The sequence below is a fragment of the Erythrolamprus reginae genome, chromosome 2 (genome assembly GCF_031021105.1).
Source record: "Erythrolamprus reginae isolate rEryReg1 chromosome 2, rEryReg1.hap1, whole genome shotgun sequence".
In the NCBI taxonomy this organism is placed as follows: domain Eukaryota; kingdom Metazoa; phylum Chordata; class Lepidosauria; order Squamata; family Dipsadidae; genus Erythrolamprus; species Erythrolamprus reginae.
This window is the reverse complement of record NC_091951.1, coordinates 5,543,833-5,570,454: the sequence shown is the minus strand read 5'-3', so window position 1 is coordinate 5,570,454 and position 26,622 is coordinate 5,543,833. Positions and strand designations below refer to the sequence as shown.

The 26,622-nt window shown below is 40.7% G+C and overlaps 1 protein-coding gene across 1 annotated transcript in view; it reads left to right on the top strand.

The window, feature by feature from the left end:
* The window catches only part of LOC139158667 (zinc finger protein 208-like), a 47,644-nt gene that overhangs the window by 20,297 nt on the left and 725 nt on the right, over positions 1 to 26,622 (top strand). The window contains exons 11-12 of the mRNA XM_070735988.1: positions 2,477 to 2,606; positions 4,946 to 6,723. Coding sequence (XP_070592089.1) covers positions 2,477 to 2,606; positions 4,946 to 6,723 — 1,908 coding nt within the window. The remainder of the gene's footprint in view (positions 1 to 2,476; positions 2,607 to 4,945; positions 6,724 to 26,622) is intronic.

The window sequence follows — 26,622 nt, the reverse complement described above, 5'->3', positions numbered from 1 at the left end:
TGCCACATTACCATTTTTAAAAGCCTTTTTCATAACCGGCATTTCAAAAATAAAGAAATTATATTAAAAAACAAAGGAGAATTTTAAAATGGAAAGAGAATGGCCAGGTAGAGCATGTAATTAGAAACATAGAAGATTGATGGCAGAAAAAGACCTCACGGTCCATCTAGTCTGCCCTTATACTATTTCCTGTATTTTATCTTAGGATGGATATATGTTTATCCCAGGCATGTTTAAATTCAGTTACTGTGGATTTACCAACCACGTCTGCTGGAAGTTTGTTCCAAGGATCTACTACTCTTTCAGTCAAATAATATTTCCTCACGTTGCTTTTGATCTTTCCCCCAACTAACTTCAGATTGTGTCCCCTTGTTCTTGTGTTCACTTTCCTATTAAAAACACTTCCCTCCTGGACCTTATTTAACCCTTTAACGTATTTAAATGTTTCAATCATGTCCCCCCTTTTCCTTCTGTCCTCCAGACTATACAGATTGAGTTCATTAAGTCTTTCCTGATACGTTTGATGCTTAAGACCTTCCACCATTCTTGTAGCCCGTCTTTGGACCCGTTCAATTTTGTCAATATCTTTTTGTAGGTGAGGTCTCCATTATAAGTAGTTTTTAAAAATTACTTATAACTTCCTTCAAGAAATAGTAATAAACATATCATTGTGGTAGTAACTGCTAGAGACCTGTTCTTTTTGTAATTCTTGGACTTTGAATTCTGCAAGGCTAATGAAAAATAACTAAATACTTACACTGCCACATTACCATTTTTAAAAGCCTTTTTCATAACCGGCATTTCAAAAATAAGGAAATTATATTTAAAAATAAAGGAGAATTTTAAAATGGAAAGAAAATGGCCATGTAGGGCATGTAATTGTGGTACATCGGGCTATACTGTAATATAATTTCCAATCCTCTGATTTGTTCCTGAATTTGGAAGTCAAACATTTCCATTTTGCAAAGGCTAATTTCAAAATGACCTTCACAGAGTATTTTCTTTTCTTTCTTTTCTCCCATTCAGCCTTTGGCTTAGACTGCTAGATTAATAAATGATAGAGTGATAAATCAGTTGATCCAGAAGTGGAATTACTTTACTGAAGGCACTGTAAATTCTACAGAATCGGTCAACTTGATAAAACTTGCCCCAAATATTTCTTCACAACCGTTTAACTTAGTGCATATTGTTGTTTTGGGAATTTGGAAAGAATGAAGCAGAATAAAAGAGTTGGTAATGTTGATTGACCATCTTTTGAATGTGGGAGTGTCTTGATTTCTCCATTTCACTCTTAGACTATTGTTATTTCAATGATGAATTTAGACCTGAGGAGTTGGGATCAATTATCTCTGAGCTTCAACTCAAAGTGAGTCTGTTAATAAGAGCTGTATGATCAAACATGATATCTGTGAGTTGGCTTATGTTTTGGGACTCAAATTAGCAGCTGGCATCAAACAGACTTATTCCTTGCTTTGTTGCTGCATTTTAAAATCCAAACCTCTCTCCTCCTAAAATATTAGAATTGCATGTAAAGTCCATGTGGGGGCTATTTCTTGGAGGAGGGGCTCGTCGCTGGGACAGAACATTTCTTCTTAAACAGCTCCAGTGCTGGAGCATCCACAACTTTGGGAGGCAAGTCATTTCATTAATTAATTGTTCTTACTGTCAGGAAATTCCTCTTTAGTTATACATTGGTTCTGTCCTTGAATAGTTTCCATCCATTGCTTCTTATTGCTTGAGTCCCTCTTCTTTGTGGCAGCCCCTTAGATATTACATGTGTATGTGAGTTGTCTGGATTGATTGAGTTATGTTTTTTTTTAAAAAAATTGGGGTTTATAGTTTTAGATTTTCCATAATTGACTTCTTTTTTATTGTATTTATATTTTTATATTGTTGTAAACTGCCCTGAGTCCTTCTCTTTTCTTTTCTTCATAGTTCATTTTAAGTTATAATTTCTATATACTTTTAAATGTTTTAGATGTGTTTTTACTTATCATCTTACAATTAATATTTCTAAGTATTTTATAAACAATGATAGAGTTGGGGGTTTTCTTCTTCTTCTTTACTTATTACAAATATAAAGATGACTTCTACTTTGAGAGGAGCGATTGTTGCTCCACTAAATGTTACATGTAATGTATGTTTTGTCTGTCTTTGCAACTTAATAAAAAAAAAATTTTTTTTTAAAGAAGTCAAATTAAACAAACAAACACTGCTATCATGTCACCCCCAATTCTTCTTTTCATTAGCATTTCTTTCCTAAATGTAGCATATTATATTTCTCACTGATTTTCATTTTGTTAGAAGCTGTCGATCCTTCTATATTTTGAGCTTATCTTCTGGAGTGTTCGTATTCCTGTCAATTTGTTCATGTGTGCAAATTTGATGAATTCCCCTTCTATCCACTTGTCTAAATCACTGATGAATTGGACAGATTTTCTAAATCCTCTTGTTCTGTTCCTTTTTCCATGTCCAGGAGAGTCTTATGTCCTTCGAGGAGGTGGCTGTGTATTTCTCTGAGGAAGAGTGGTCTCTGTTGGATCCTGACCAGAAAGCGCTGCATTCGGAAGTCATGCTTGAAAACCATCGAAATGTCATTTCTCTGGGTAAGAGTTTTTTAGTCCCTAATCAGGGAGTTCAGGAAGATGGATTATAGTTACTTTTTAAAAATCACTAATCCGATATTATTTCTGGGAGGGAGAAGGAAAGGATGTGGCTTTCTTGTACTCCAAGGAAGAAAAGAGTCAATATTACTTTGCTTAGATCAGCAATTCTCAACCTAGGGGTCTTGACCCCTTTAGGGGTTGAACAACCATTTTGCAAGGGTTACCTAATGTTCTGTCGGGCTCTCTGGTCGACTCCTCCCAAAAATTCACAGGTACAAATTTCAGACACACACACGTTTGAAAATTCAGAACAATGTTCTTTATAATGAAAAGTCCCTTAAACCAAGAGCACTCGTCTCCAAACAAACTGGTAATTGGTACAAGTCCCTTATCAGTTCTGTGATACTTAGCTTGCAGCTGTGAGGCAATTCACAGTCCTTCTTCTTTCACAAAGTGAAACACACTTTGCTCTGGTTTAGTTTCAAAGCGGGGGAAAATCAGCACACAAAGGTCGAAGTCAACAAAGCAGGCACGAAACACAACGATCAGATAATCCTCCACAATGGCCAAACCCACAGGCTGCTCTTTATAGCAGCCTCACTAATGACCACAGCCCCACCCAACAACGGGTGGCCTCATTTACTTTGATAATAATCTCTCAGTTGTTGTTGCCTATGCATCGCTCTCCGCATGCGTGGCTGTATCATTAACTCTTGTTCTGAATCCAAGGAGGAGCTAGAGAATTGATCTCCTTCTGAGCTGTCTGCCCCACTCTCCTCCTCCCTGTCACTCATGTCTTCTTGGTCAGAGGAGCCTTCATCATCAGATTCCACCGGGGGCAAAACAGGCCTGCAGCATGTGGATCTCTCCCCCACATCCACAGTCCTTGGGGCAGGAGCTGGGCCAGAGCCAACCACAACACCTAAGACCATGGGAAAAGACAAATTTCCCATGATGTTAGGAACCGAACCGAGACACCGTCTCCAGGCAGGTCCACTCACATACAAATTAGAGTCCAAACGGGACAGTCGGGTCACCTGTTCTAGGACCCAGCAGGCATTGGGGCAGGAGTGGAGCCCATGTGTCCCCCTCCCCTCCTTTGCCCACCTATCTCTATTTTTTGAGTAGCCTACCCATCTACGGGAGGGTCTAGAGGTTTGGATTCTGGCAGGAGAAGTGTGTATGTGTAGTGCGATTAGTCGGTTTTTCTGATGGGAATCAGCCAATTTGGGTCTTCAGAGCTCAGTCACCTCTGAGACTTGTTGGGTTAGGGAATCCCTTGGTTTCAGCTCCCGAAAACTATCCCAACTCTCCCCAGAGATTAGAATTGCCCCCACCCTCCTTGCCTTTCATAAGCTTAAAACCCACCTCTGCCGCCAGGCATGGGGGAACTGAGATACCCTTTCCCCCTAGGCCTTTACAATTTTATGCATGGTATGTCTGTATGTATGTTTGGTTTTTATACTAAGGGGTTTTAATTGTTTTAATATTGGATTGTTATATGCTGTTTTTATTACTGTTGTTAGCCGCCCCGAGTCTGCGGAGAGGGGCGGCATACAAATCAGATAGATAGATAGATAGATAGATAGATAGATAGATAGATAGATAGATAGATAGATAGATAGATAGATAGATAGATAGATAGATAGAATAAAATAAATAATTAAATTAAAATAAAATAAAATAACTAACTAACTAACTAACTAACCAACCAACACTTTGAATTGTGACCGGAAACTGATCGGCAACCAATGCAGACTACAGAGTGTTGGTGTAATTTGTGCATACATGATTGCTCTAGCAGCTGCATTCTGCACGATCTGAAGTTTCCGAACACTCTTCAAAGGTAGCCCCATATAGAGAGCGTTGCAGTAGTTGAACCTAGAGGTGATGAGGGCATGAGTGACTGAGCAGTGACTCCCAGTCCAGGTAGGGCTGCAACTGGTGCACCAGGCGAACCTGGGCAAATGCCTACCTCGTCACAGCTGAAAGATGGTTTTCTAATGTAACCTGTGGATCAAGGAGGATGCCCAAGTTGTGGACTCTCTCTGAGGGGGTCAATAATTCCCCCCCCCCCCGGGTAATGGACGGACAGATGGAATTGTCCTTGGGAGGCAAAACCCACAGCCACTGCGTCCTATCAGGGCTGAGTTTGAGTCTGTTGACACCCATCCAGAACCTAACAGCCTCCAGGCACCGGCACATCACTTCCACTGCTTCGTTGACTGGACATTTAATGGAATTTCGGAGTAATTCAGAAGTAAATTCACTTGAATTTCTATAGTTTGATCTTTTTCTCTAACCTTGTCACCATTTTCATTTCTCTTTTGTTTTTGAAGGTAATAATGGGCAGGAGAATCAAGATTCTTCTGAACTGTTTCAAGTGACCAGTGTCAAAAGTGGAATGGAGACGTTTGGATTTCGAATGGAATTCAAAAGACATGACAGAAACCGGTCAAATAATTGGAATCAGGAAAGCTCATCTTCCACTGATGCTCCGATGCAAGGCTTTCTTGCCCAACGAGAGAAAATAAGGAAAAAATATATTGGGGAAAGCATGAAGCTAATCAAAGATAAATTGCATGTAGACAAACCCCATTTAACGCAAAACAAATTCAGAGAGTATGATAACAGGTTCAGAAGTGATAGTAATCTTATTTTCCATAAAAGGATCCACTCAGGAGAGAAACCATATAAATGCATGGAGTGTGGAAAAACCTTTACTCGTAGCAAGGGACTTACTAAACACAAAAAGATCCACACAGGGGAAAAGCCATATAAATGCATGGAGTGTGGAAAGACCTTTGCTCAAGGTAGATATCTTACTTCCCATAAAAGGATCCACACAGGGGAAAAGCCATATAAGTGCATGGTGTGTGGAATGGCCTTTGCTCAAGGCAGTTATCTCGCTTCCCATAAAAGGATCCACTTAGAAGAGAAACCATATAAATGCATGGTGTGTGGAAAGACCTTTGCTCAGAGCAATGCTCTCACTTCTCATATTAGAATCCACACAAGAGAGAAGCCATTTAAATGCATGGAATGTGGAAAGACCTTTATTGATAGCAATGGACTTGGAAGACACAAAACAATCCATACAAGAGAAAAACCATATAAATGTGTAGAGTGTGGAAAGACCTTTGCTATGTGTGAAAGACTTGATAAACATAAAAAGATGCACACAGGGGAAAAGCCATTTAAATGCACGGAGTGTGGAAAGGCCTTTGATCAAAGATGTCATCTTATTTCCCATAAGAGGATCCACACAGGGGAGAAGCCATTTAAATGCATGGAGTGTGGAAAGGCCTTTGGTCAGAGATGTAATTTTATTTCCCATAAGATGACCCACACAGGTGAAAAGCCATATAAATGCATGGAGTGTGGAAAGGCCTTTACTGATAGCAATAGACTTAGAAGACACAAAAGAATCCATACAAAAGAGAATCCATATAAATGTGTAGAGTGTGGAAAGACCTTTGCTCTGCGTGAGAGACTTACTAAACATAAAAAGAGCCACACAGGGGAAAAGCCATTTAAATGCACGGAGTGTGGAAAGGCCTTTGATCAAAGATGTCATCTTATTTCCCATAAGAGGATCCACACAGGGGAGAAGCCATTTAAATGCATGGAGTGTGGAAAGGCCTTTGGTCATAGATGTAATTTTATTTCCCATAAGAGGATCCACACAGGTGAAAAGCCTTATAAATGCATGGAGTGTGGAAAGGCCTTTACTGATGGCAATAAACTTAGAAGACACAAAAGAATCCATACAAAAGAGAAACCATATAAATGTGTAGAGTGTGGAAAGACCTTTAGTGATAGCAGTAAACTTAGAAGACACAAAACAATTCATACAAGAGAGAAACCATATACATGTGTAGAGTGTGGAAAGACCTTTGCTCTGTGTGAGAGACTTACTAAACATAAAAAGACCCACACAGGGGAAAAGCCATTTAAATGCACGGAGTGTGGAAAAGCCTTTGGTCAGAGATATAATCTTATTTCCCATAAGATGATCCACACAGGAGAAAAGCCATATAAATGCACGGAGTGTGGAAAGACCTTTGCTCATAATAGTAGACTTACTTCTCATCAAAGGATCCACACTCAGGATAAAGTATATACCATTAGCAGTTCAGAGTTATCTACTACTCCACAAAGCTTTATAACCGTCTTCAAGCATTTTACAAAGTCAGCATATTGTCCGCGGAGAGGGGCGGCATGCAAATCCAATAAATAAAATAAATAAATGAGAAACTGGCTCCTCATTTTACTAACCTGACAAAGATTAAAGACTGAATCAACCATGAGTCAGTCACAACCAGACTATTGGCTGTGGGCAATTAGCTTGTGGTTCTGCAGTCAGTGATCGGACTCATTCGAGACAATGATGAATCTGCATACAGACGGGAAGTTGAACAACTATCCTTGTGGTGTGACCAGAACAATCTAGAACTGAACACACTCAAAACCGTAGAAATAGTGGTAGACTTTAAGAGAAACCCTTGCACCCTTCCACCTCTCACAATACAAGACAACACAGTGTCAACAGTAGAGACCTTCAAATTTCTAGGTTCTATCATATCTCAAGACCTAAAATGGTTACCTAACATCATAAACATCATCAAAAAAGCACAACAAAGAATGTTCTTTCTGCTCAGGAAGCTCAAACTGCCCAAGGAGCTGCTGATACAGTTCTACAGAGGAATCATTGAGTCTGTCATCTGCACCTCTATAACTGTCTGGTTTGGTGCTGCAACCCAACAGGATCAGCACAGACTTCAGAGGACAATCAGAACTGCAGAAAAAACAATTGCTGCCAACCTGCCTTCCATTGAGGACCTGTATACTGCACGAGTCAAAAAGAGGGCGGGGAAAATATTTACTGACCCCTCACATCGTGGACACATTATTTCAACTCCTACCCTCAAAACGTCGCTACAGAGCACTGCACACCAAGACAACTAGACACAAGAACAGTTTTTTTCCGAACGCCATCACTCTACTAAACAAATAATTCCCTCAACACTGTTAGACTTTATACTAAATCTGCACTTCTATTCTACTAGTTTTTCTCATCATTCCTTTCACCCATTTCCTCCCATGTTGACTGTATGACTGTAACTTGTTGCTTTTATCCTAAGATTTGTATTAATATGGTTCCTTGCTTATTTGACCTCTATGACAATCATTAAGTGTTGTACCATATGATTCTTGACAAATGTACATTTTATGTATGCTGAGAGCATATGCACCAAGACAAATTCCTTGTGTGTCCAATCACACTTGGCCAATAAAAATTCTATTCTAACTTAATTCATCATGTCTATAGATTTTTATGTGTATGCCCATTGTGCCTTTCTGATCCAAATGAGACAACAAAATTAATGTGGAGAAACGTAAGATTTTATACCTAGGCAGTACTTAGGCAGAGGGACCTTGGGAATCTAAATGGATGATTTCTTAAATGGTTATCTGTGTGTTAATAAATAATTATGTTTATAAATATCAGGATCACTAAGTATCTTACTAAGTGTCTTATTCAATGGTGGGTACCAGTAATAATGGTGAGTAAATGGTTGTTAAGGGAATGGGAAATGGTAATTTAGGGGTTCAAAGTGTTAAGGGATGGCTTGTGATACTGTCCATAGCCAAAAATGGTGTACAGTGTTCCCTTGATTTTCGCAGGGGATGTATTCCGAGACCGCCTGCGAAAGTCGAATTTCCGCGAAGTAGAGATGCGGAAGTAAATACACTATTTTTGGCTATGAACAGTATCACAAGCCTTCCTTTAACCCTTTAAGCCCCTAAATTGCAAATTCCCATTCCCTTAGCAACCATTTAGATTATTACTCACCATGTTTATTTATTAAAGTTTATTAAAAAAAATATTTATTAAAGGCAGAAGAAAGTTTGGCAGTGACATGACATCATCGGGTGGTATAGGGGAAAAACCCGTGAAGTATTTTTAAATTAATATATTTGAAAAATCGTGGTATAGACTTTTCGCGAAGTTTGAACCCGTGAAAATCGAGGGAACACTACTTCCGCATCTCTACTTCGTGGAAATTTGACTTTTGCGGGTGGTCTCGGAACGCATCCCCCCGCGAAAATCGAGGGAACACTGTAGTGGCTGGCACCAACAAGCACCTTCTTTCATCTAGCTTCTCACAAGCTTTCCGTAAACATTTATCACTATACCTGCAGCCTTATCTATGATGTTGGCAGGCTCATGAATTAATGCATCATTTAGAACTGGGCGTGTGTATTAGCTGCATTGGGTCAGAGAGAACAGATTATTATAAAGAGTGCTGTGTGAAATAAATCAGCATACAGTTAGGATTAAGAAGTTGGCATATATGTATACGTCTTAGGATAAGTTGATTCTTTTGGTTCATTTGGCTTCATGGCCTTTTTCTACTAATAAAGTAAGGCCTTTGGCTTTTTTTCACCCTCTGAATCTACGTGAGTTATAAAGTAAGACTGCACTCTGAATAATGTGTTTGGGCCTGGGCCAGCCGTTGCTCCCATGGATGGGACAGACGCGGCTCAAAGTGAATGCGAAAGCCTGGCTGACAGCCAGGTAGATGTGGCAGACAGCCAGGAGGACGAGGCCACTGGGACGCAGGATTCAGCAGACAGCCCAGGGGATTTGGCATGCAGTCCCTCAGACAGTCTTTCGTCCCTGGGTTCTTCTGCAGATCAATATATTGATCTGCGTAGCCGAAGAGCTATGCAAAGAAGGGATCGCTTTAATGAGTATTGCAAGTCATTATAGGAGCACCTGGGCTGGGTGTGGTTCTTATACTGAGGGCTGGGTGTGGTTCCCTTAATGAGGGCTAAAGGGATAAAAGGGAGCAACGGCCCAAGGCAAATTGTGGCTGTTTATAGAATAGAATAGAATAGAATTTTTATTGGCCAAGTGTGATTGGACACACAAGGAATTTGTCTTGGTGCATATGCTCTCAACGTACATAACATAAAATATACATTTGTCAAGAATCATGTGGTACAACACTTAATGATTGTCATAGGGGTCAAATAAGCAATGAAGAAGCAATATTAATAAAAATCTTAGGATATACGCAACAAGTTATAGTCATACAGTCAACATGGGAGGAAATGGGTGATAGGAATGATGAGAAAAACTAGTAGAATAGAAGTGCAGATTTAGTAGAAAGTCTGACAGTGTTGAGGGAATTATTTGTTTAGTAGAGTAATGGCGTTCGGGAAAAAACTGTTCTTGTGTCTAGTTGTCTTGGTGTGCAGTGCTCTGTAGCGACGTTTTGAGGGTAGGAGTTGAAACAATTTGTGTCCAGGATGTGAGGGGTCAGTAAATATTTTACCCGCCCTCTTTTTGACTCGTGCAGTATACAGGTCCTCAATGGAAGGCAGATTGGCAGCAATTGTTTTTTCTGCAATTCTGATTATCCTCTGAAGTCTGTGTCGGTCCTGTTGGGTTGCAGCACCAAACCAGACAATTATAGAGGTGCAGATGACAGACTCAATGATTCCTCTATAGAACTGAATCAGCAGCTCCTTGGGCAGTTTGAGCTTCCTGAGCTGGCGCAGAAAGAACATTCTTTGTTGTGCTTTTTTGATGATGTTTTTGATGTTAGGTGATCATTTTAGGTCTTGAGATATGATAGAACCTAGAAATTTGAAGGTCTCTACTGTTGATATCTGTGTTATTTTGTGGTTCCTGCTCTGAAGTTTCTGTTCCGTGCCGTTGGAGTTTTCAACCCAGCTTTTTCAGACACGTGGGAGGTGAAAACTCTGGGACTTGCTGTTTGCTTCAAAGATTCAAAAGGACTCCGGAAAAGTCTTTGCTCCTCCCAGGTTGTCTTTGTTTGCTTTTTCCTGTGTTTTTGTATGCGGCTGAAGTAAACGTTTTGGAAACTAAGAACTGTTTTGAGTAACCCTTTTTTGTTTATTTAATACAAGTTTGCTGATTAGCAGAGCACGTGTCTGTTTCATTGGACTATTATGCATTGCCTGAGCCAGTCAGGCAGAACAAATAATAATAATAAATTTTTATTTACGATCAAAGACCATCAATATAATATTAATAATAATTAAAAGGAAAAAGAACAGGAAACGACTTTTGGTTCAGCAACCAAGATTGACCCATTGTAACTATACAACAGATGTACATATCTCGCTATGAAGGCACACATTTGTGACGAATCCCTGCTGCTACCGCGCAGAATCTGGCCACCTGTGCTGTAATCCTGGCCTGCTCATCCCCAAGCAATCACCGGAGATAGGCAACGTCCGAGCGGCCAGAATATCCCTCAATAAGTGGTAGAATATGCTTTCTCCTAATGTCAGTGTAAAAGGAGCATCTCAGGAGTATGTGTCCCTCAGTCTTCACCTCTCCTGAGCCACAAGGGCAAAATCTTTCAGTGGCTGGAGCTCCCTTGTACTTGCTGTACAAAACATAGAAACATAGAAGACTGACGGCAGAAAAAGATCTCATGGTCCATCTAGTCTGCCCTTATATTATTTCATGTATTTTATCTTACAATGGATATATGTTTATCCCAGGCATGTTTAAATTCAGTTACTGTGTCTGCTAGAAGTTTGTTCCAAGGATCTACTACTCTTTCAGTCAAATAATATTTTCTCATGTTGCTTTTGAACTTTCCCCCAACTAACCTCAGATTGTGTCCCCTTGTTCTTGTGTTCACTTTCCTATTAAAAACACTTCCCTCCTGGACCTTATTTAACCCTTTGACATATTTAAATGTTTCGATCATGTCCCCCCTTTTCCTTCTGTCCTCCGGACTATACAGATTGAGCTCATTAAGTCTTTCCTGATACGTTTTATGCTTAAGACCTTCCACCATTCTTGTAGCCCGTCTTTGGACCCGTTCAATTTTGTCAATATCTTTTTGTAAGTGAGGTCTCCAGAACTGAACACAGTATTCCAAATGTGGTCTCACCAGCGCTCTATATAAGGGGATCACAATCACCCTCTTCTTGCTTGTTATACCTCTAGCTATGCAGCCAAGCATCCTACTTGCTTTTCCTACTGCCCGACCACACTGCTCACCCATTTTGAGACTGTCAGAGATCACTACCCCTAAATCCTTCTCTTCTGAAGTTTTTGCTAACACAGAACTGCCAATGCAAAACGGCGGATGGAAGCGCACGGCACCGTACAAGAGCAAATGCCTTTCGATGGCTTGCTGACTCCAGCTGTCCCAGGTATCTTGCAGGAGCCACAACTTGGAATACTGCATCCAGTTTTGGTCATTACGTTACGAAAAAAGATGTTGAGATTTTGCAAAGAAGAGTAGCTAAGGTTAATTAAAAGCCTGAAGACCAGAGGTGAAATGCTACTGGTTTGGGAGAACCATTAATGAAGATGTGGCCTGGTTAGCAATGGCTGGCCGGCCATGCTCCTGAATTAGTCCCCTGGTTGTCAATCGCTCCCCCTGCCCCTCCCAGCTTCTCTGCATCTTGCCTACCTGAGAGTTGCACCCTTGATCTGCCTGCCAGGTAAGCCTGTCAAGTTGCGACCCACCTAGCTACCTCTGCCCCCCCATCCCAGCCTGCCTTCCCAACTTTTATTTATTTTATTTATTTGTCAAACAAGTATAGTATTATAGTATATATTAACATAAGTAGAACGTAGTAATAGAAAGGATAATAAGACAGGGACATTAGGCACAAAAGTGCACTTATGCACGCCCCTTACAGACCTCTTAGAAAAGGGGAGAGTATAATGTAAAGTTGGGGGGGGCACACCTATTTTGCCAGCCCTCGGATGGGCCATAGGGATCCGGTGTAAGTGGAGGGAGGGGTCCCCAGCTTCTGTTCTGCAGAGGGGAAGCCAAAGCCCCCCCCCCATGGGTTATGCAGAGTGCCAGTGTTTGGGGCAAGGTGGGGGGTGGGGGTCTTCCTTAACCCCCATTTCTTTGGCGGGGCTAAGAGGCCTGCCTAGCAGGGCTGGTGTGTTGCTGAAGGTCTTGTCGAGGGACACCAGTGGAGACCCCCTTCCCCGCTCCCATCCCCAGGGAAGGGGGTTCTGGCATCACTGCCACTGGCTTTGGAAAGAAGCCCCCGGCCTCTTCACGGGGGGGAGGGGTCCATAGTGCAGGGCTGGACAAAGGCTGAAGACCAGTTGACTGCAGCTTTCAGAATTCCTCAGCCAGGAATATGGAGAAGACAGTTTGAAAATTTAAAAGGGAAGGAAGGAAGGAAGGAAGGAAGGAGGGAGGGAGGAAAAGAAAAAGAAGAGAAAAAAGGAAAGAAAGAAAAAAAGAAAGAAAGAGAAAGAAAGAGGAAGGAAGGAAGGAGGGAGGGAGGAAAAGAAAAAGAAGAGAAAAAAGGAAAGAAACAAAGAAAGAGGAAGGAAGGAAGGAAGGAGGGAGGAAAAGAAGAAGAGAAAAAAGGAAAGAAAGAAAAAGAAAGAAAGAAAAAGAAAGAAAGAGGAAGGAAGGAAGGAAGGAAGGAAGGAAGGAAAGGAAGAAAGATAGAGGAAGGAAGGAGGGAGGGAGGAAAAGAAAAAGAAGGAAAAAAAGGAAAGAAAGAAAAAAGAAAAAAAGAAAGGAAGAGAAAGAAAGAAAGAAAGAAAGAGGAAGGAAGGAAGGAAGGAAGGAAGGGGGTGGGGAGGGAGGGAGGAAAGAAGGAAGGAAAAGAAAAACAAAAAGAGAAAAAAGAAAGAAGAAGGGAAGGAAGGAAGGAGGGGGGGCAGACACTTAGGCTGTATGGGGCCCCAAAATTCCTGATGGCGGCACTGACCACATGTTTCCTGAATAGTTTTTATCCCAGTGCTATACTCGCACTTAACAACGAACTGAAGGGTCACCATCAGTGAACTGTTGGACAATATTACTCGGTTTGACATGTAGATGGTTGAGTGGTTCAGGGTGGGGAATTTGTAGTGGGTGGGACATTTTATTCTATTTTTTATTCTATTTTTAAATTTTATGTATGGTGGGACTGGTCTCTGGGTGTCACTCGACTTTCGTTGCCAATGACAATTCATTGTTTTGACAATAATAAATTTTATTATTATTATTATTATTATTATTATTATTATTATTATTATTATTATTATTATTATTATTATTATTATTATTATTATTATTATTATTATTATTATTAAAACCCACTAGGGGGCGCCTTCTTCCAAGATAAGGGAACACTAGGCGCTTCCCTATCGGCTCCTTCGAGTGCCAAAGCCATGGCTTCCTTTGTAGAGGAGACTGGGAAGGAAATGACATTACCTTGCCGCTCTAGGGCGCCGCAACTCGCTCTCCTTAACCCCTGGAGCTCCGCACGAGAGGCTGGAGGGGGAAAAACCAGATGTGCTCCGGGCGAGTCCGGGGCTCTTCCCGTGGAAAGGGAGGCGGAGGAGGGAGAGACCCGCGCCCGCCCTCCTTCGGCTTCAACCCCGGGCCCCATGCTCCCTAGCCGCCCTCTCCATGCAGAGGAGAAAAGCCGGACGAGGAGGAGGCAGGATTCGCACCAGGCTCCGGGGAGGGCCCGATCCTGTCTCTGGAGGGAGAGAGGAGGGGGGCCGCCGCTCCAGCTGCCTCCTTCCCGGCTTTACCCGCTTGGGCCTCTGAACAGGTTGGGTGAAGATCCCTCAGTGGCTGCATTCCCACTTTCTCAGGGTTGGTTTTTCTTTTTTGGAATAGAATAGAATTGTTTATTGGCCAAGTGTGATTGGACGCAGAAGGAATTTGTCTTTGGTGCACTATATATGTTTTCAGTGTGCATAAGGAGAATAAAATGCTTTCATCAAGAATAAAAAGATACTTCTCCTTTCTTTATCTCTTTTGCATTAAATTTACGTTACATTAACTATTTTATCCATTTTATTACTGTATTTTGAACCCATTCATAAGATGCCCCCCCAAATTTTATAAAACTCCAAGTCTTCTTTATCGTTAATTATCCTTTATCGTTAATTTTCATTGTAAATCTATTCATTTCCGCACAATCCATAATTTTCTTTGTACTTCTCTTTCTGTTGATATTTATTTATTTATTGATTGATTGATTGATTGATTGGATTTGTATGCCGCCCCTTTCCGAGGACTCGGGGCAGCTGACAACATACCAAAAGAACATAAAGGATAGTTTTTTTGATTGATCCACTGACTTTAAACATAGAAACATAGAAGACTGACGGCAGAAAAAGACCTCATGGTCCATCTAGTCTGCCCTTATACTATTTCCTGTATTTTATCTTAGGATGGATATATGTTTATCCCAGGCATGTTTAAATTCAGTTACTGTGGATTTACTACTACTACTCTTTCAGTGAAATAATATTTCCTCATGTTGCTTTTGATTTTTCCCCCAACTAACTTCAGATTGTGCCCCCTTGTTCTTGTGTTCACTTTCCTATTAATAACACTTCCCTCCTGGACCTTATTTAACCCTTTAACATATTTAAATGTTTCGATCCTGTCCCCACTTTTCCTTCTGTCCTCCAGACTATACAGATTGAGTTCATGAAGTCTTTCCTGATACGTTTTATGCTTAAGACCTTCCACCACTCTTGTACCCCGTCTTTGGACCCATTCAATTTTGTCAATATCTTTTTGTCAGTGAGGTCTCCTGAACTGAACACACTTCTCATTTCTTTATCTCTTTTACATTAAATTTATGTTACATTAACTATTTTATCCATTTTATTATCTTCAACCCATTCATAAAATGTCCCCCAAATTTGATAAAACTCCAAGTCTCCTTTATCCTTAATTTTCATTGTAAATCTATTCATTTCCGCACAAATTTATTTATTTATTTATTTATTTATTTATTCATTCATTCATTCCAATACACAATGAGAGTTTTAGTGGGTATATATCTATATACACATAGTAAAATACATGATGAAGGTTATAGAGGAGATACTCATAGTAAAATATATCTAAGAAAGAATAGAAAAGAAGATATAATAATAGAAGAAAGGTATAGGAGATATAAGAGAGCAATAGGACAGGGGACGGAAGGCACTCTAGTGCACTTGTACTCGCCCCTTACTGACCTCTTAGGAATCTGGAGAGTCAACCGTAGATAATCTAAATTATTAATCCATAATTTCCTTTGTACTTCTCTTTCTGTTGATAATGATTGATTGATTGATTGGTTGGTTGGTTGGTTGGATTTGTATGCCACCCCTCTCCGATGACTTGGGGCAACTCACAACATACCAAAAGAACATAGCAAAATGCAAAATAGAAATAGGTACCTATTATCATACTTGGTGGACATGCCTAAAAGCAAAAGAATACTGTAACCTAATAGAAAAATGGTTAAGAGAAATAACCCAGCAAGAAATCAAGAAAACACCAGAATTTTTCTAACTAGGTATACCAAATAAGAAATATAAAAAAGATATATATTATTTAATAGTTCATATATTAGTAGCAGCTAGGATAGCCTTTGCTCAAAAATGGAAGGAATCTGAGATTCCAAAAGAAACAGACATACAGTACTTTAAAAAGTTCTAGAATGTGCTGAGCTCGATATGATGACGAGAAGGTTAAACAATCAAGAAGAATCAGAATTCTATAATGTATGGCAAAAGGTATATATTTGGTGGGAAATAAAGAAAAAGGGATAACTTTGTTGTTATACTACTTTAAATTTATCTGAACTGGTAGTTTTATTGTATTAGATGGTGATTATTTACAATATAAATGTAAATTCCTTTTTTCTTTTATTTTCCTTACTTTAGTTTGATTTAAGTCATAATTTAAGAATTTTTATATAAATGTTTTAATAAATTTTTGATGTGTTTTTTATTCTTTACTTATTATGTTATAATTAATACTTTTACACACTTTATAGAGGTCGTTAAGCAACGATAAGATTTTTCCTTTTTTTCCTCCCGTTTTAATTTAAAGATGACTTTTATCTTGAGTGGAGCAACTGTCGCTCCACTGTGTGTTATATGTTATGTGTGTCATGTTTATTTATGCAAATTAATAAAAAAATATTTTTTAAAAAAAGAACATAGCAAATACATCTAAAAATCCAATTGCTATGACTAAAAAACTTTAAAAACATAGAAACATAGAAGTCTGACGGCAGAAAAAGACCCCATGGTCCATCTAGTCTGCCCTTATACTATTTTCTGTATTTTATCTTAGGATGGATATATGTTTATCCCAGGCATGTTTAAATTCAGTTACTGTGGATTTATCTACCACGTCTGCTGGAAGTTTGTTCCAAGGATCTACCACTCTTTCAGTAAAATAATATTTTCTCATGTTGCTTTTGATCTTTCCCCCAACTAACTTCAGATTGTGTCCCCTTGTTCTCGTGTTCACTTTCCTATTTAAAACACTTCCCTCCTGGACCTTATTTAACCCTTTAACATATTTAAATGTTTCGATCATGTCCCCCCTTTTCCTTCTGTCCTCCAGACTATACAGATTGAGTTCATTAAGTCTTTCCTGATACGTTTTATACTTAAGACCTTCCACCATTCTTGTAGCCCGTCTTTGGACCCGTTCAATTTTGTCAATATCTTTTTGTAGGTGAGGTCTCCAGAACTGAACACAGTATTCCAAATGTGGTCTCACCAGCATTCTATATAGCGGGATCATAATCTCCCTCTTCCTGCTTGTTATACCTCTAGCTATGCAGCCAAGCATCCTACTTGCTTTCCCTACCGCCTGACTGCACTGTTCACCCATTTTGAGACTGTCAGAAATCACTACCCCTAAATCCTTTTCTTTTGAAGTATTTGCTAACACAGAACTGCCAATACAATACTCAGATTGAGGATTTCTTTTCCCCAAGTGCATTATTTTACATTTGGAAACATTAAACTGCAGTTTCCATTGCTTTGACCATTTATCTAGTAAAGCTAAATCATTTACCATATTACAGACGCCTCCAGGAATATCAACCCTATTGCACACTTTAGAATCATCAGCAAATAGGCAAACCTTCCCTACCAAACCTTCCCCTATGTCACTCACAAACATATTAAAAAGAATAGGACCCAGAACAGACCCTTGTGGCACACCGCTTGTAACCTGACTCTGCTCAGATTAAAAGCTTCAATATAGTTTAAATATTGTAAATATAGTTACATACAGTGTTCCCTCAATTTTCGCGGGTTCGCGAAAAGTCTATACCATGGTTTTTCAAAAATATTAATTAAAAAATACTTTGTGGTTTTTTTCCCTATACCACGGTTTTTCCCACCCGATGACGTCATATGTCATCGCCAAACTTTCATCCGCTTTTAATAAATATTTTTTTTAATAAACTTTAATAAATAAACATGGTGAGTAATAATCTAAATGGTTGCTAAGGGAATGGGAAATTGCAATTTAGGGGTTTAAAGTGTTAAGGGAAGGCTTGTGATACAGTTCATAGCCAAAAATAATGTATTTACTTCTGCATCTCTACTTCGTGGAGGTTGGTAGCAATGCCTTTTTTTGCAGTTCTGATTCTCCTCTGAAGTGTGTGTCTGTCTTGTTGGGTTCCAGAACCGAACCAAGCAGTTATGGAGGTGCAGATGACAGACTCAATGATTCCACTGTAGAACTGGATCAGCAGCTCCTTGGGCAGTTTGAGCTTCCTGAGTTTGCGCAGAAAGAAAACCCTTTGTCTCAGATACACAAACTCTAAGCCATTTGAAGTCTTTGCAAGACAATATTTTATCTTGGGGGGGGGGGGGAATAGCAAAATATTTGCAGTGATCAGTCTTGCGGTACCAGAAATGATCCTGTGAAGGTACCCGGAGATCCACAAAAGTCCTTGGGCCCATTTGGAGTTACTTTGCAGAACAAAGAAAGAATGGAGACGCAACCTTTTGTAAAGGAGGGAAGTGGAAAAGACCCTTCAGCTATTCAGGGTGGGAAGCTCTGGACAGGAACCAGGCAGAAGATCCTGGAGGAGGAAACCATCCTCCCTTCAGAAGTTCAGCCCTGGAATTTCATCCAATACCGGGAATCTGAGGGTCCCCGAGGACTTTGCAGCCAACTCCATGACTTTTGTAGGCGATGGTTGAGACCAGAAAAGCACACCAAAGCCCAGATGATGGACCTGGTTGTTCTGCAGAAGCTCCTGTTCTTTCTGCCCCCAGAGATGGAGAGCTGGGTGCGGGAGTGTGGAGCAGAGACCAGCTCCCAGGTGGTGGCCCTGGCAGAAGGCTTCCTCCTGAGCCAGGCGGAGGATCAGAAGATGCCAGTCCATTTGCAGGTGAGACCCTTTAATCTAGGGAGCTCAAAAGAGAATAGAGAATGTGTTTGAATACTTCACTCCTCCTTCCCAAACTTCTCTGACATTCATAATAAGTGGCGATGTCCTACGAATTCTTGTGGGACATTGTTCTTCTGTTTTCTTTCATTGTTCTTCTGTTGGAAACTGCAGTTTAATGTTTCCAAATGTCAAATAATGCACTTGGGGAAAAGGAATCCTCAATCTGAGTATTGTATTGGCAAGTCTGGGTTAGCAAATACTTCAGAAGAAAAGGATTTAGGGGTAGTGATTTCTGACAGTCTCAAAATGGGTGAGCAGTGCGGTCGGGCAGTAGGGAAAGCAAGTAGGGTGCTTGGCTGCATAGCTAGAGGTATAACAAGGAGGAAGAGGGAGACTGTGATCCCCTTATATAGAGTGCTGGTGAGACCACATTTGGAATACAGTGTTCAGTTCTGGAGACCTCACCTACAAAAAGATATTGACAAAATTGAACGGGTCCAAAGACGGGCTACAAGAATGGTGGAAGGTCTTAAGCATAAAACGTATCAGGAAAGACTTCATGAACTCAATCTGTATAGTCTGGAGGACAGAAGGAAAAGGGGGGACATGATCGAAACATTTAAATATGTTAAAGGGTTAAATAAGGTTCAGGAGGGAAGTGTTTTTGATAGGAAAGTGAACACAAGAACAAGGGGACACAATCTGAAGTTAGTTGGGGGAAAGATCAAAAGCAACATGAGAAAATATTATTTGACTGAAAGAGTAGTAGATGCTTGGAACAAACTTCCAGCAGACACAGTTGGTAAATCCACAGTAACTGCATTTAAACATGCCTGGGATAAACATAGATCCATCCTAAGATAAAATACAAAAAATAGTATAAGGGCAGACTAGATGGACCATGTCTTTTTCTGCCGTCAGTTTTCTATGTTTCTATGTTTTTCACTCAACCTCACTGATGGATATTGAGGGCTTTGGGGTTGTGTTCCAAATATCCACTTTATTTTATGTGACGTACATTAATTCTGCTTTTTCCCCCCTTCCTCCTATTTGAAGTCCTATTTGAAGTACTGCGCTATGGAGATCATAGATCCTGAAGGAAAGAAAAATCCATCAAATCCCGCTCAGAAGCTATTTTTCAATGGGATCCCTTCGGAGGATTCATGTCAGAACATCTCAGGAGGTAATCGAAGATCCTTTGATTACCCAGAGAGATCCCATCTGTTTTACCTTCTTCTCTTCTGTAGTATACGTCCTCTTATTTTGCTAAATATGCATTTTGAAATTATTTTATCATTACAGAGAAACAAAGAATGAAGTTTTCTGGGGTTTACGGTGGAGCCCAAGTACTGGTTGAATCTCCAAATCAAGTAAGAATTTGCAGCATTGGCTTCCGATCAGTTTCCGGTCACAATTCAAAGTGCTGGTCATGACCTTTAAAGCCCTACATGGCATTGGACCAGAGTACCTCTGGAACCGCCTGCTACCGCACAAATCCCAGCGACCGATAAGGTCCCACAGAGTTGGCCTTGTCTGGGTCCCGTCGACTAAACAATGTGGTTTGGCGGGCCCCAGGGGAAGAGCCTTCTCGGTGGTGGCCCCGGCCCTCTGGAACCAACTCCCCCTGGAGATTAGAACTGCCCCCACCCTCCTTGCCTTTCGTAAATTACTCAAGACCCACCTATACTGCCAGGCGTGGGGGAGTTGAGACACCTTTTCCCCAGGCTCTTTATATTTTATGTTTGGTATGTATGTGTTGTTTGGTTTTTAAATATGATAGGGTTTTATATGCTTCTCTTTAATATTAGATTTGTTTCGCTATATTATTGTTTTTTTTAATTGTTGTGAGCTGCCCTGAGTCTTCAGACAGGGGCGGCATACAAATCTAATAAATTATTATTATTAAATATAAGAAGGGAAAAGTTATTAGATTTGTATTCTTCTTTCCTTCGGGAAATGGTGCATGTGCAGAGTTCTCTTTCTACCTTTTTGGACTGGATTATTTTTGTATTTCTTCGCAACATGGACAGCATACCTGTGATAGCAAGTTCAAGTTGCTGTCAGCCAACTTAACTTCCTCTGTAGACTATTACTGCGACACAGTGGTTTGTCATTTCTACCCTCAGATTCTATTTAGGAAATGTTTTTTTAAAGACCATGGGTTGTGCTAAGTACTGCTCCAACTATGAGTTGACAAGAAGTAATTTTTTTAAAAGTCCTTTCAGAAGTAGGAATGAATGTACCACTATGGTAGTAACTCCTACAGACCCATTCTTTTTGTAATCCTTTGACTTGGAATTGTGCAAGGCTAGCTAAATGAAAAATAACTGAATACTCACATTGTCACATTATCATTTTAAAAACCCTTGTTCAAAACCAGTAGTTCAAAAAATAAGCAACTCATATTAAAAAATAAAACAGAATTTTACCATTCAAAGGGAGTGGCCTCATAGAGCATTTAATCACTGTACTTTGAGGTATAAACTAATTTCCAATCCTTTGATTTGTTCTTGGAATTGGAGATCAAACATTCCCACTTTGCAAAGGCCTTCGCAAAAGATCTTCACAAAGAATTTTCTCTTCTTTATTTTCTGTAATTTAGCCATTGGCTTAGACTGCTACATGACTAAATGATAGACAGAGCTATAGATCAGTTAATTCATGTTCTGTCAGGCTCTCTGGCAGACTCCTCCCAAAAATTCACAAGTACAAATTTCAGACATACACACGTTTGAAAATTCAAACTGGTAATTTGTACAAGTCCCTTATCAGTTCTGTGATACTTAGCTTGCAGCTGTGAGGCAATTCACAGTCCTTCTTCTTTCACAAAGTGAAACACCCTTTGCCCTGGTTTAGTTTCAAAGCGGGGAAAAATCAGCACACAAAAGGTCAAAGTCAGTAAAGCAGTCACAAAATACAACGGTCAGATAATCCTCCACAATGGACAAACCCACCGGCTGCTCTTTATAGCAGCCTCCCTAATGACCACAGCCCCACCCAACCACAGGTGGCCTCATTTTCTTTGATAATAATATCTCAGTTGTTGTTGCCTATGCATCGCTCTCCGCATGCGTGGCTGTATCATTAACTCTTGTTCTGAATCCAAGGAGGAGCTAGATAATTGATCTCCTTCTGAGCTGTCTGCCACACTCTCCTCCTCCCTGTCACTCATGTCTTCTTGGTCAGAGGAGCCTTCATCAGCAGACTCCACCAGGGGCAAAACAGGCCTGCAGCATGTGGATGTCTCCCCCACATCCAAAGTCCTTGGGGCAGAAGCTGTGCCAGAGCTAACCACAACAAAATTAGGACGTGTGAAGCAGAGCCATTTAACTTATTGCACATCTTTGCTTTGGGAATTTGGAACAATGGAGCAGAATAAAAGAATTCGTAGAAGATCTTGAAGATTTTCTAATCCAACCTGCTTCTCAGAAAGGAAGCCTTATAATATTTCAGATGAATGGCTGTCTAATTTCTTAAACACCTCCAGCATTGGAGCATCCACCACTGCTGCAAGCAACTGATTCCACTGTAATTGTTTTCACTGTCTGTTCTGCCGGCATATCTCAACCGCCCGTAATTACAGGGTAATTAGTCCAGGAAGACACACACCACACGATAAAAAGAAAACCCAAAAGTTTTTATAAACAGTAAAACAGAAACGGCTCCCTTTTTAAATGTCAAAGGGATTTTCTAGTACACACAAGGCACAGGTTAAATGCAGTCCAATTGCTCACCCAATAACTGGGAAATTGAGTCCAATTCTAAAGTCCAGAGAGTCCAGATACACAATCCTGAACAGCAAAAACCACGATCTTGACGAAACAATGAATCAGATAAACTGCCATGAGGCTAAAACACCAGGCTGCACTTTTATCTGTAGCACTAATTACTGGAGCCCCACCCAACCACATGTGGCCTCATTTTCTCTTGTAATAATCCTTCAGTTGTTGCCTCCTATGCATCACTCTACGCATGCGTGGATGTGTCATTAATTCTTGTTCAGAATCCAGGGATGATACAGATGACTGACCTCCTCCTGGGCTGTCTGCCAAACTCCCCTCTTCCCTGTCACTCATGCTTCTTTGGTCAGAGGAGGCTTCGTCGTCAGATTCTACTGGGAGCAAAACAGGCCTGCGGCATGTGGGTGTCTCCCCCACCTCCACCTCCACATTCCTTGGGGCAGGAGCTGGGCCAGAGCTAACCACAACACTGTTAGAAAATTTATCTTGGGATTAGTTTGCATCCATTGAGAAGTTCTTCTATCCGCTTGTCTAAACCATTGATGAAGATGAACAGATCTTCTGAATCCTCCTGTTCTGTCCTTGTTCCCATGTTCAGGTGAGTCCTGTGTCCTTCGAGGAGGTGGCTGTGTCTTTCTCTGAGGAGGAATGGTCTCAGCTGGAGCCTGACCAGAAAGCGCTGCATTCGGAAGTTATGCTTGAAAACTATATGAACGTGGTCTCCCTGGGTAAGAATTTTCCAGTCCCCAATCAAAGAGTTAAGATAGATTACAGATAGATTTTTATTTTAAAAATTGCTAATCAGATAGTATCTACTGGGAGGGAGAAGGAAACGATCTGGCCTTCTCCTACTCTAAGGAAGGAAAGAGTCAATGTCTCTTTGCTTAGATTCTTTCTGTTGCATTTCTTATTTGTATTTTTCCATTTCTGTTTGAACTTAGGAAGCTGAACAGAATGGGGTGTGTGGGTTTTTTGAGTCAATTTTTAAATATATATATAATATGATATTTTCAAATTCAGCAAAAAAACATATCACACACACACACACACACACATCTATATCTTCCATGATTTTTTTTTTGCTGAATTTGAAAATTAAGGGAGACTAGGATAGATCTATTTTGGCCTTATTTTGGCCTCATCAACTAGCCATACCCTCACTGGGACTTGAACCTGCAACCTTTGCCTTGTAAGGCAGAGAATTAACCTTAAAAATGTGTTGATATATATATATTTGACACAAAAATATGTAACCCTTCCCTGGTGCAGAGCTGAAGGGATTGGATACTGTAGCCTAGAGGATAATTTTCTGCCTTACAAGGCAAAGGTTGCAGGTTCAAGCCCCAGTGGGTGTGGCTAGCTGATGAGGACAAAAACAAAACAAAACATGTGACACATATAGATAGAATTGTCGGCTATCAATAAAATTAACTGCCTTGGAAATGGTCCTCGGTTGGGCCGAGAAGCAGATAAGGAGCTGGGTTGTTCCTTCAATACACCAGGGTGAATTCGACACAAAATATGTAACCTTTCCCTGGTGCAGAGCTGAAGGGATTGGATACTGTAGCCTAGAGGATAATTCTCTGCCTTACAAGGCAAAGGTTGCAGGTTCAAGTCCCAGTGGGTATGGCTAGCTGATGAGGCCAAAATAAGGCTGAAATAGATCTATCCTAGTCTCCCTTAATTTTCAAATTCAGCAAAAACACATGTGATATATATATATATATATAAACATTATGAATACAGTGTATTGTCCAGGCATACATTTTCCATACATTTTTTCTTGCTTTGGTACATAAGATTAAAGTAGCGAGAAATCTTGCACTATTGATCTTGTGTGATCTCATACTATAGTACGTAAGGCCTCTGTTCTCTATTATTATTATTATTATTATTATTATTATTATTATTATTATTATTATTTATTAGATTTGTATGCCACCCCTCTCCGTAGACTCGGGGCAGCTCACAACAACAATAAAACAATGTACAACAAATCTAATAATTTAAAAACACTAAAAAACCCATTATTAAAAGCAAAAACATTCACACAAACATACCATACATAAACTGTATAGGCCCAGGGGAGATGTCTCAATTCCCCCATGCCTGACAGCAGAGGTGGGTTTTAAGGAGTTTACGGAAGGCAAGGCGGGTGAGGGCAGTTCTAATCTCCAGGGGGAGCTGGTTCCAGAGGGTCGGGGCTACCACAGAGAAGGCTCTTCCCCTGGGTCCCGCCAAACGGCATTGTTTAGTCGACGGGACCCGGAGAAGGCCAACTCTGTGGGACCTAACCGGTTGCTGGGATTCGTGCAGCAGAAGGCGGTCCTGGAGATACCATGAAGAGCCCTTGCAAGCCGATGCAACTTTGGGACGATGAAGTAATCTTTCTTGAGCCTCCCAACCTTTCCAGTCTCAGCGCGAAGAACATTTACAAGCCAATGGGAGGCTTCAAGCAAAAGTTTCATCACTAGGATCAAAAACGGGCTGAGCTGGGGTCTTGCCCGCCAGACACACGCCTCAGAGAAGCTGCTCCATGGTACACTGGGGAAGGAACTTGTTTAAAAAGTGTTTCAGTTCTCATAGGTCTCTGCTGAAATTAACCCACCCCAATAAATCTTAACTTTCCTACCACCCCATCCTGTGAAGGCTTACCCTACAACTATCCGTCCATTACCCTGGGGGGAGAATCATTGACCCCCTCAGAGAGGGTTCACAACTTGGGCGTCCTCCTCGATCCACAGCTCACATTAGAGAAACACCTTTCAGCTGTGGCGAGGGGGGCATTTGCCCAGGTTCGCCTGGTGCACCAGTTGCGGCCCTATCTGGACCGGGAGTCACTGCTCACAGTCACTCATGCCCTCATCACCTCGAAGCTCAACTACTGTAATGCTCTCTACATGGGGCTACCTTTGAAGAGTGTTCAGAAACTTCAGATCGTGCAAAATGCAGCTGCGAGAGCAGTCATGGGCTTTTCCAAATATGCCCATGTTACTCCAACACTCCGCAGTCTGCATTGGTCGCCGATCAGTTTCCAGTCACAATTCAAAGTGTTGGTTTTGACCTATAAAGCCCTTCATGGCACTGGACCAGATTATCTCAGGGACCGCCTTCTGCTGCACGAATCCCAGCGACCAGTTAGGTCCCACAAAGTGGGCCTTCTCCGGGTCCCATCAACTAAAGAATGCCGCTTGGCGGGACCCAGGGGAAGAGCCTTCTCTGTGGCGGCCCTGGCCCTCTGGAACCAACTCCCCCCAGAGATTAGAATTGCCCCCACCCTCCTTGCCTTTCGTAAGCTACTTAAAACCCACCTCTGCCGCCAGGCATGGGGGAATTGAGATACCCTTTCCCCCTAGGCCTTTACAATTCTATGCATGGTATGTTTGTGTGTATGTTTGGTTTTTTATATTAATGGGTTTTTAATAATTTTTAGTATTGGATTGTTATTGTATGCTGTCTTTTTATTGCTGTTAGCCGCCCCGAGTCTCCAGAGAGGGGCGGCATACAAATCCAATAAATAATAATAATAATAATAATAATAATAATATAGAACTTTGTTATCATTTTCATTTCCTTTTTCCTTTGAAGGTAATAATAGTCTGGAGAATCAAGATTCCTGTGAACTCTTCCAAGTGATCAATGCTAAATATGGAACGGAGAAATTTGGAACTCGAATGGAATTCGAAAGCCATGAGAGAAACCAGTCGAACAATTGGAATCAGGAAAGCTCTTCTTCCAGTGATGCTCCGATGCAAGACTTTCTTGCCCAACAAGAGAAAATAAGGAAAAAATATATTGGGGAAAGTGTGAAAATTGCAAAAGAACACCATTTAACCCAAAACAAAAGAGAAAATGTTATAAGATGCAATGGAAAAAATTACAGTGGGACATTCATTTGTTCTCTTGGAAATAACGTCCTTACATCTCAAAAAGTGATTTACACAAAAAGGGATCCTCATAAATGTTTCGAATCTGAAACACAGATGGAAAATTTTAGATCAAGCAGGCAGCTTACTTCCTATGAAAGGAGTCACACTGGAAAGAAATGTTGTTCAAAAGGACCTGTAGCCCACACAACCCAGTCCCTC